This window comes from Arabidopsis lyrata (genome assembly GCF_000004255.2).
Source record: "Arabidopsis lyrata subsp. lyrata unplaced genomic scaffold ARALYscaffold_6, whole genome shotgun sequence".
NCBI classification, from domain to species: Eukaryota; Viridiplantae; Streptophyta; class Magnoliopsida; order Brassicales; family Brassicaceae; genus Arabidopsis; species Arabidopsis lyrata.
The window spans coordinates 1293819-1304236 of record NW_003302550.1 but is presented as its reverse complement, the minus strand read 5'-3'; the positions used below and the strand labels follow the sequence as shown (position 1 = coordinate 1304236).

The window sequence follows — 10418 nt, the reverse complement described above, 5'->3', positions numbered from 1 at the left end:
AGGCATAGGCATCTGCGTATTTTGTTGACCACTCTTAATTGCAAAATTATTAGTCGGCCATGTGACTCAATGAGTTGACTCGGCCGCCCACTTCGGCTAGGCGCCATAGTTATTATTTCTTCTCTTCGCTGTTTTTTCTCGGATTTTTTCTTTGGTTTTCTTTGTTCAAACGTTTTTTATTTTAACTAAAGTTTTTACTATAAAATATTTTTTGTTTTCACATAATATAAGTGTTAAATTTCAATGCCATTGAAAACAAACCGGACTAAGCATGCTGTCCCATCATACGGGTCCGTATGTCCGTGTTATTAGTTCAACCGTTTTTCACGCAAGTAAATTTAACACTTATATTATTTTTTATAGTTTTTTACAAATATTTTTATTATGTAAACTATTTTTTAAAAACTATATTTTTTTATTATATAAAATGTTTTTATTTCAAAGGTTTTTATTTAACTAAAGTTTTTAATATGTAAAGTATTTTTGTTTTCAAATAATCTAAGTGTTAAATTTCAATGCCATTGAAAACAAACCGGACTAAGCATGCCGTCCCATCATACGGCTCCGTAAGCCCGTGTCATTTGTTCAACCGTTTTTCACGCAAGTAAATTTAACACTTAGATTATTTTTTATAGTTTTTTTACAAATATTTTTACTATGGAAACTATTTTTAAAAAACTATATTTTTTACTATACAAAATGTTTTTATTTCAAAGGTTTTTTTTTTCAAGTTAAAATTTTTTATTTTTTTGGCAAATATTTTCTATTTTAACTAAAGTTTTTATTATTTAAAGTATTTTTTTTTAAATAATCTAAGTGTTAAATTTCAATGCCATTGAAAACAAACTGAAATAAGCATGCCGTCCCATCATATGGGTCCGTAAGCCCGTGTTATTAGTTCAACCGTTTTTCACGCAAATAAATTTAACACTTAGATTATTTTTTATGGTCTTTATACAAATATTTTTATTATGTAAAGTATTTTTTAAAAACTATATTTGTTATTACACAAAATGTTTTCATTTCAAATGTTTTTTGAAGTGAAAACATTTTTTTTTACTTTTTATTTTCTGATTTGAAACTAATTTTTTCAAATAATGTTTTTTTATTTAACTAATTTTTCACTCAACTAATTTTTTTTCAGTTAAAAGGTTTTTCATTTAATACGGCCTAAACATCCCGTCTTTCGGGTCTTAGTTCAACCGATTTTGGCGTAATGTAACTTAACACTTAAACTATTTTTTCTGGTTTTTAATAATAATTTTGTTATGTAAGGCCCATCATTCCCGGCTAATTCTAGTTTTGGTTATGAGAGAGAGAGAGAGAGTGTGGCGAAACAAAACATGTACAAGGACTAGGAGACATCTATTACGGTTAATCAATGAACAAACATTACAAAAGTAATCTGTAATTTCTTTCTCTTAATAACCAAGACAAGTAAAAAAGAATTTCTACACAAGTAGATTTTCAAACGATTGCCCAAAATATCTTTCTGCAAAATAGAACAGTTTCTGTCTTCTTGTATTTGTCTTGAAGCTCATGTGTTTCAACTTCCCAAAGGAACTTAGGAGCCAAGTCTCGGACTCTTGAGATGATTGATTCCTCGTCTCTGATAATGATGAATCCCTGCAAACCCCAAAATCCGCATTAAACGTTATTTCCAGTCACGGACATAACAAGATGAGATGGGTTATGATCCAATGGTAGTAAACCGTTAAGGCGATAAGGTTAGTGCACTGTAAAATACCTGAGGGCGTATAATGCGGTCCATCTCAAGCATGATGTCCTCTAGTAAACAACCTTTACTGTGGATTTTATAGTGAGCGAAGAGATGGTCCGCATGTAGAAGATCGTAAGTACGGGGATACGTTGAGAACGGCTCAGACCTATGTGGCACAAGTTTTACTACTGGTGCTAAACTTAAGTGAGAAACGATGAAAATTTGAGAAAGTGATCATATTTGCTTACCAATCATGATAAGCACCAGTTAAGCCCCTCTGATAAATTCCGGATAAGGTATCGTTCATCGTAGCAGGTACAACGTTCATGACCCAAACGGGATATGAGTTCATGGCTGCGGCAAATCCACCAATGAATGCATTTGTGTCCATCACATTTCGCACTTCGGTCTTATTAACATTCATTAACTCCCAGTACTGATTCACTTGTTCTGTCCAGAAGTTTGTGTCCAATGTAAATTCATCTTCGCTGATGCCTGGTGAAAGTTTTCCCAAGTGAATTAAAGGAACCAGACAGAACATAATCTCGTTTCTATGATGAATTGAATAGAAGAAATGTACCTTTTTCTGTTAGACTTGTTGGATATGACGATAGACGTTCAGTTAAAGAAGAGGGTTTCTTTTGTATATTTTCAATAATGTCCACACAGTCTCTAAGAGGAACTTTCCATGAAGTTTTCGAAACATCTTCTACATCACATATAGTTATAAGCTCTAGCTCTGAATTCTTCCTAAGGCAAGCCTCGTCATCTTCTTTAACCCATATTGCAGTCTGTACCTTTCGGGAAATGAGCTTCCAGCACATTGCGGTAGTTAGATTGACCAACTTATCCCAAATCATGGGGAAATCTTTATCCTTTCTGTACGCAGGTGGTGCTGAATAAACAAAGTATCCATTGGGTCGGAGAAGACGATTAACCTCTTTAATCAAGATACCATCTGAAGAATCAAGCCCAAATGACTGTCTTTAGTTCCAATTGATACAAAACCAAGAAAGGCATTGAGAAACAGAATGAAGAACACAAGAGACATACCATTTTCATGCCAATCAACACGACATCTTGAGCAGTGAACCATATCAAACGAGGCCGCAGGATATGGCATTTGTTTGGTGGCTATGGCAGAGATCATTGCGCTGATTCCTCTCTCCAACGCAAACTGGATTTGGTTTTCATGACCATCTTTAGGGGCAAAAGACATTGTCTTTATACCTAAAGGAAGAAGATAAGCTGCAAAGCTAGCAACTCCACATCCAACATCAAGAACTTGTTCAACCCCAGCTGAACGAAGGTCACCTGTTTCATTAGTTGTCATGTTTCCTAACCTGAAGTTACATACAATAATGCAGGGGAATGCATTAGGCATAAGTATAAAACTCAGTCTAAGCTTCGTCTGCTAGAATTCCAAAGTAATCTAGAAATCGAAACACATGATAATTCCAAATACCTCTGGATGTATTCTGGAGCTCCGTGTTTGAAATGAGTACCGCCACCAGGGAACCACCATAATTGACCTTGTTCATGCACCCAATTCTGGCCGCCTTTCACTTCAGCAAGATGCGTATGATTCACATTGCTTCTCCATACATAATCTCTGCTAGTTGGCCAGCGTATTGGTATCTTATAATCTTTTGGCGGAGGCACCAAACAAAACAAACGCTGTTCAAGTGGCGGACAGTGTCTCTCAAGCTCTTCTCTTCTAGAAAGATTCAGGCTTGGGAGAAGCTGTTGCACATAAGTGACATTGTGACAAGGATTATACTCATTGAACTTCAATGGACAAACATTCACCCCACTCGCAGGGATCGAAACAGAAGTTCTCCGGTAAGTAAGCTCTATTTTGTTAGCAAAATTTGATGGACCTGAAACCACAAAACTGTTGCATTATCGATCCATGTCCTATTCCAGCAGAAACTGAAGACCTAAAAGAAGAAACTAGCGAGCTAAATTCGATCCAGAAGAGAAATCTAGTGGGTTTCAATCAATTTAGCTCCGGAAAACCAAAAATCAAGCAAAGCTTGGAAATTTAACGATATGCAGAGAAAAAGGATAAGACTTTAAAAAATACAGAGGGAGAGAGAGCGAACCAGATTGTGATGGAGAAGAAGAAGAAGAATTGGAAGAAGAAGAAGGTTGGGAAATGTAAATAGGAGAATTGTTTCCGAAGATAGAGCCTGCGTAAAATGATCCAACCATTAGAACCAGAGCCACCATTATCGTCTGTCCCGATCTGGCCGAACCCAACACATAACCACCTCCCATGGTTTCTTTATTGCTCTTCTTCTTCTTCTACTCTCGCTCGGTCTTCGATTCTTGCTTTATATACTTTGCTTTCTCAAAATCATGTGAATCTATTGAAGTGACTGAACCAGAAGAAAGCTCAATAGAGAAGATGAAGATCTCACTTCATTCCGTCGGCAATCCATGTGAGGGAGAGGGACACGCGACAATTCTTTATTTTTTGTGTTGTTTTGCATATTGGTCCCTAAACAATTTTATATTCACATATTCACCCTTATATTTTCTTAATTATAATAAAAGTCCTAACAAGTTTCTTTAACCAGTGAACAGTAAGTACTATTGACCTCACTCCTTACATGATACAAAATGTTCCCTACGACCCTACCTTTAAGCTTCTAGGTACAGTACTTAGCTTCTAACTGTATAAGTAGTACAATAAGAGACTATTGACCTCACTCCTTACATGATACAAAATGTTCCCTACGACCCTACCTTTAAGCTTCTAGGTACAGTACTTAGCTTCTAACTGTATAAGTAGTACAATAAGAGACATACTTAAATGTGAGATTGATACATTATACAATTGCGAAGAAAAGGCAAAGCACCAACTGTCGTGGGTAGTTATTTAACTGTCAATTGCCAACCACCAATTCCACAACCGCTTCTAGTAGATTAAATGAGATCACAATGCCGAGTCTCATACTGAGGATCATAAAGCGGGCAAACATTTTTTATACCTTAACCGATAGCTCAGATGGATGCAGTCACAGATGATGAACAACAAGTTTCATCAAATTTTGCGGTTCTTCCTGCGTAACTCATGCTCAAATCTTTGTTTCCTGACCCTGAGAACCAACATCAAACGCCTTAACAATTTGCATTGCGCAGTCAAACAGTCGCTAACGATACTGAAGACATATCTGTTATGTGATACACACTTTTTTTTCTTAAACGTGGCATACACTTTCGCCTGATCTCAGCAATAGCCATTTGAACTTCTTACTCTCGTGCAGATGATATAACCAATTGGAGAAGATAGCAACAGGTATCACCTGAGATCAATGAATGAACTACTATCAACATCCTGAAGAGTTATTTTGCCCAAGTATACATCACTGATGTGAGTGGAACACAAAGGGAGACATTTCCGATTCAAAGCTAAGTGGATTGTGCCCATGCCACGAACCCATTTCTCTTCGTCTAGTGGGTTGATACGTAAACGGTTTTGCAGTAGATGTACACGGTACATAATTGTATCTGTTCGTTCACAAAAACTAGCAGCACAGGAAAGCAAGGGCTCATCAGATGCGAGCCTGATCAAAAGCAAAGACAGTGTGCCATCCACAGGTTTTGGGTCTGAAAGGTTCTTGTCTCCCATCATCTTAACCTCTCTTTCCGATGGAAAATGCGCCTCTTCACTCCCGTCAATATCTGATACTCTGAGATCTTTCGTGTAGTGTCTAATAGCTTCACGTTTAGTGGATCCGTGCTTCTCTGCTAGTGTCAAAATACATGAGAACCTCATATGATAACTCACAATGATTTTGACCATCTTATAATTGTGGCAACAACAGAAGAAATCAAGCCATTTACGCCCTACACCCGCATACCATTTGATGATATCAGAATCCTCGAGAGTCACAAGGTGAATGATAGGCCGTGGTCGTCCCATGTTGTTTGTGAACCCAACTAACTTAATAGCCTTTCTGACAAGTTCCTCTGGAGCTGACACCTTCATGCATAACTTAGTCAAATCCTCAACTGTCCTTTCAGCATATCTCTGTTTCTCTTCTTCTTCTACTCTCCTCTCCTCATCCTCTAGTACCTTTTTAGCTAGGGTCGGAGCCAAATGTTTGTCCACCTGCTCCTGAAATTCATCATAAGCATCAATCAGGTCTTGTGGTAATTTCTCTCGTATATGTCTCAAAGAGAGAAAATCTCCTCTAGTGAGCAGCCAATGCCATTTCCAGCGCTCTTCGAGAGAACCCATAAAGTCTTGCATAACTTCCTCTCCCCAGCTCTGGAAAATATCGTTAACCTCACTCTCAATCTCACCTTCAAATTTGAAACTGTTGCTCTGCTTGATTTTCTTCAAGACATGTCTAAATATTTTCAGCCCCAGTGTCTTCCGATTCCTCTCCCTAGCATTTCTTAACTCCAACTTCCTAACGTCCTTCTGCCTCTGATACTTCTTCATTGCTCTGATCGCCTTCTCAGACTTGGGCGGGCGCAAAACCGAAGGTGGAACAGCCTGAAGATACATCCCTAAAAAACTAATTTTCTCTGAGACTGCACTATGAATCGATGTGTTCAATCTATCTACTCTCAGCTCTAATCTCTGTTCCAAAATGTCTAAAATCCGCTTCTTCAAATCCATCGTCAGCATTTTCGAGCCTGATGTTATCACAAGTATCTCATCCAAATACCTAACTGCATAAATATTTACTGGCATAAAGAAAACATTACCTGTTGATTCCTCGTCTCCTGTACCAACACGAGGATTCTTAACTTTCATCTTTAGCCTCAAATCTTGAATCTCTTTGTCAAGTCCATCAAAGTAAACATTGATCAAGATCGAACACAAGCCACATTCTTGTGGAAAACCTCTACCACAATTACATCCACCAAGTTCAATCTTCAGAATCCCAAACTCAAACAGCTTCTTTATCATCTCAATCAACAAAACATCGTTGATCTTCTCTCCAACAAAGCCACACAGTTTATCCACATTACGTTCGTCGAACATTTCTCGAACAAACGAAACTCGAAACCACCACCGTGGATTCTCCACCGAGTTTTTCAGGTAACGAATCGCGGTATGCCTACCCATACCAACACGTCCACCATACGAAAACGTAGAGAATCGATCATCATACACAATCTCAAGAACCATTCTAATAGCTTCTATCAACACTTTGAGTTTTAGATTTGGGAGAACAAGAGATTCATCACATCGTAACTTTTCACTTGAAGAGACGAATTCGACGCAACAGGAACGAATATCAAACCTACCTTCACGAATCTCGCGTCCCATTTCTTCGATTGAGAACCTCCGGGAGACGCGATCGGCTAACTCGCCGGACGAATTGGCGGAGAGAGACAGATTCTGACAGGCGGCGAGAAGGACACAAGGCAAAGAAACGGCGTTTTTAACGAGACTGTAGAACTTACCATGAGAGTATTGCTTGAGAACTAGGGCTTCGAGCTCTGATTTCACCAATGGCTCAGTGATGGTTTGGTCGGAGTTCAAAAAAAGCGAAGAAGCCGTACTAAGATTCCTCAAGGAAGAAGAGACAAGAAAGGAGATTCCACGGTTGTAGAGAGAGTGAACTCTCAGCCGCAAAACCATGGAATAGCCAAGGTTCAGGAAAGTGTTCGTCTGAATTGTTCACCGGCGGCGACGGCGGAGGAGCAGAGAGGAAGAAAACAAAAATAGAGAAATGGATCACTTTACTTTTGGGCTTTGATTTCGTGGGCCGAGTTCTCAAGTGAAACAATAAATGTTTTTCTGAATTTTTGATTGTTTTTTTTTTTTTTTGGTAGCATACATGTTTTGATCTAAGCCTATAACACATGATGATCAGTCTCATTACGTTATAAAATGACATTCAATTTGAAACGGAAAGAGTATAAAAAAAAAACAATAAAATGAATGAAGTTAAATATATTAACAATTATGGCGTTTACTTATGCATATACATACATGTGTGTGAAAAGTATATAAATACATACTCATGTAATGAGAAAAAAATAAATTAACAAAGATGGGAAAAATTCTTATATGCTTCCTTTTCTTATTTTCCATCTCCATTCAGAAAATAGACTCTATTCTTACATTTAGGCATTACAACATCGAAATTTCGAATCATCTTGCAAGTAACAAACTGCTTATGATCAATTGTAGATCCGGTAAAGATAAAGGAACCAAAGTTGAATTTCTTCCCGTTAATGATGTATGGACAATCAAATTCACAGTTTACCCAAGAACTTTGATATGGTGCAACTTATGGATGGTAATTTCAAATTTTACTTTGACTTCTTACACAATTTTTTTACGTACGCATCTATCAATGTTTCTACGATATTTTCTAGTTTTATAAGTATATTTAAGCTACTCATGTGTATATATTTTCAGGGACCTAATTATGTGCATCATGTGAGGTTTAACGCATTTCTTGGGAAAGAAAGTTTTATACATGATATATGTGGAGGTAGGAAACCTAACGTATGTTTTTGGCAAGCGCAAGAAGATGGAATATATGTACGCAATAATGCAGCCGGAACCTTTAAGTTAATGTATAAATGGGATACTATAAATAAATTAGAGACTTCTTTTCAATGAGACAGATTTTGGTTTAAACCAAGATAAAATAAATAATGTGGTAATCTATTAATATTTCGTTTAGTAGAATGTGTTGTTTTTCGATCTTTAAGAGTAAGAGTTTGTTGAGAAATGATTTAATTACATTTGACCTTATCTTGACAAAAGTATTAAAAAAAAAAAAGATTTACCTTATGATCTTCTTCTTCTTCTTCCTTTAAAGATTTACCTTATCGTTGCCCAAAATTAAAAGATTTACATTATATCAACCTTGCGAACTATTTGCTACAAGTAAGTTATTTTTACATTGTGAAAAACAAATACTCCTTCCGTTTCGGTTTAGTTGTCGTTTTAGCATTTAAATTTTGTTTCATAATAGTTGTCGTTTTAGGTTTTCAATGCAAATGTTTTGTGAAAATTCCAGTTTTATCCCTACTGTTTTAATGTTTTGGCCAATGAAATTTTTTATAAAATATATTAATAAAGGGTAAAACAGAAAATTTAATGCTTTTCTTAATTTGTGTGAAAAAACCTTAAACGACAACTAAAACGAAACGGAATGAGTATTTCTTATGTCTCCTAAAATTTTCTTATATTTTTCAAGCATTTAATTACATATTTATTGTCCTCAAGAAAATTATTTTAGTGGGTGTTATTTAATTATGGAGTTAAAGTTATTCTTTAATGTTTAAATTTGTTTAATATATTATATTTTCATCTATTTGTGTGTATTCCGAAATTTCTTCGCTATATCTTGGATTTTGATTTTAATAATTTACTCTTGAAACTTCAAAAGATTTCATTTGAGATGACTTATCATACAAAAAAATTACAATTAGGTCTTTTAGTTTCGAATAACAATAAATTGTAGTATAGAAATTTAAAATCTTTGTTGAATAACATCAAACTTTAAAATCTATTAAACATGATTTATAAATATCATATCCAATAATACTAAATTTTAAAACATGATTTAGAATCATTAATTGAATAACAACGGATTAGTATATATGTAAAGTAAAAGTATATATTTATTAAATTTCTTGTGTCTAGAAGTGAAAACTAAAAGCAACGAAGACTTTCTAACGATATAATGGTTAACAAATCTATAATATTATTGCTGATATATTAGAGCTCACATAGATGAGTTATAATAGAATTTTCTTCCTATATAAGACATTATATCAATATTACTCCAATCATGAGAGACTATTTTTTTTTTTGGTTTAACATTAGAGACCATTTTAATCAATTGGGGATACAAGTGCAGACGCTTCGAATTAAATCGCAGATAACATGAGAGGTTGGTGGACAACCAGAAAGGTCACAGTCTCCGAGTCTATCACACTGACCACCAATAGGAGAGCCATGAGCACATGTACATTCGTGCTGTGTACTACATATTATATGCTGCCCCATTCTGCAACGACGAGGATCACATTCCGCAACACTCTTACATTTACCTTCACTTCTCAAAATCAGACCTGTATATATATATATGTAAATTACAACCAATTAATTTCAAACCAAACTAAAGCATATCATTTTTAAAAAATTAGAATAAAATACTGCAATTGAACTCCAATTTAGATTAAAGAAACATGCATATAATAATATATACGTATCTATAATTAAATTATATAACACCCAAAACGTGTGTTTTAAGTCGACTAAGTGCAAACGAAATGACTAAAATTTGAGAAACTTACATGAAGAAATTAGGAGAAGAACGAAGAAAATGTTTGTTACTTTTTCCATTTTAATTTGTTGCTTACTAATTTTCCGATGTTGTTCAATTTTTTGTTTTTGTTTTGGGTGATTGTAGGCTTGTTTGTATATATGGGGTTTTGGGTCTCCTTTGTACAATTAATGTAATTGAAATTGCTTCGATTTGTTTCTATATGTTTAAATTCATTATGACTCAGTCAAAAAAGAATAATTCAACACTAAATTTATTACCTTATGGCGAAAAAGATTTTTTTTAAAAAGATTTTACCTTATAATCTTCTTCTTTTTTTTTTCTTTTTATAAAAAAATTTTTCTTCTTAGTCTCCCGTCTCCGGTCTCCTACCAAAAAAAATGAAATCTTCTTCTATTTTTTTCAAACTAAATATTTAC

General features: G+C 35.2%; 4 protein-coding genes across 4 annotated transcripts; 1 reads left to right on the top strand and 3 right to left on the bottom strand.

The window, feature by feature from the left end:
* Positions 1 to 1344: 1344 nt before the first annotated feature.
* LOC9309202 (probable methyltransferase PMT7) lies at positions 1345 to 4143 on the bottom strand. Its single transcript, XM_021022765.1, has 7 exons — positions 3826 to 4143; positions 3186 to 3600; positions 2774 to 3063; positions 2301 to 2678; positions 1969 to 2215; positions 1748 to 1886; positions 1345 to 1626 (listed from the first exon to the last, which is right to left on the bottom strand). Exons 1-7 carry the CDS (start codon positions 3998 to 4000, stop codon positions 1468 to 1470), a joined length of 1803 nt encoding a protein of 600 aa, XP_020878424.1. The 5' UTR covers positions 4001 to 4143; the 3' UTR covers positions 1345 to 1467.
* A 95-nt stretch (positions 4144 to 4238) lies between these two features.
* Positions 4239 to 7481, bottom strand: LOC110227666. Its single transcript, XM_021022764.1, has one exon. It carries the CDS (start codon positions 7326 to 7328, stop codon positions 5028 to 5030), a length of 2301 nt encoding a protein of 766 aa, XP_020878423.1. The 5' UTR covers positions 7329 to 7481; the 3' UTR covers positions 4239 to 5027.
* Positions 7482 to 7601: 120 nt separating this feature from the next.
* LOC9307142 (S-protein homolog 9) lies at positions 7602 to 8444 on the top strand. Its single transcript, XM_002873087.2, has 2 exons — positions 7602 to 7992; positions 8115 to 8444. Exons 1-2 carry the CDS (start codon positions 7744 to 7746, stop codon positions 8319 to 8321), a joined length of 456 nt encoding a protein of 151 aa, XP_002873133.1. The 5' UTR covers positions 7602 to 7743; the 3' UTR covers positions 8322 to 8444.
* A 969-nt stretch (positions 8445 to 9413) lies between these two features.
* LOC9307141 (defensin-like protein 301) lies at positions 9414 to 10241 on the bottom strand. Its single transcript, XM_002871025.2, has 2 exons — positions 10010 to 10241; positions 9414 to 9784 (listed from the first exon to the last, which is right to left on the bottom strand). Exons 1-2 carry the CDS (start codon positions 10056 to 10058, stop codon positions 9549 to 9551), a joined length of 285 nt encoding a protein of 94 aa, XP_002871071.1. The 5' UTR covers positions 10059 to 10241; the 3' UTR covers positions 9414 to 9548.
* Between the last annotated feature and the right edge of the window lie 177 nt (positions 10242 to 10418).

Coding starts and splice junctions, on each gene's coding strand:
- LOC9307142 (XM_002873087.2), top strand. CDS start 7,744: ATGGGAAAAATTCTTATATGCTTCCTTTTCTTATTTTCCATCTCCATT. Junction 7,993..8,114: donor TATGGTGCAACTTATGGATG/GTAATTTCAAAT, acceptor ATATATTTTCAG/GGACCTAATTATGTGCATCA.
- LOC110227666 (XM_021022764.1), bottom strand. CDS start 7,328: ATGGTTTTGCGGCTGAGAGTTCACTCTCTCTACAACCGTGGAATCTCC.
- LOC9307141 (XM_002871025.2), bottom strand. CDS start 10,058: ATGGAAAAAGTAACAAACATTTTCTTCGTTCTTCTCCTAATTTCTTCA. Junction 9,785..10,009: donor TCTTCTCCTAATTTCTTCAT/GTAAGTTTCTCA, acceptor ATATATATACAG/GTCTGATTTTGAGAAGTGAA.
- LOC9309202 (XM_021022765.1), bottom strand. CDS start 4,000: ATGGGAGGTGGTTATGTGTTGGGTTCGGCCAGATCGGGACAGACGATA. Junction 2,679..2,773: donor TGTTGATTGGCATGAAAATG/GTATGTCTCTTG, acceptor TTGATTCTTCAG/ATGGTATCTTGATTAAAGAG. Junction 1,887..1,968: donor ACTGGTGCTTATCATGATTG/GTAAGCAAATAT, acceptor TGTGCCACATAG/GTCTGAGCCGTTCTCAACGT.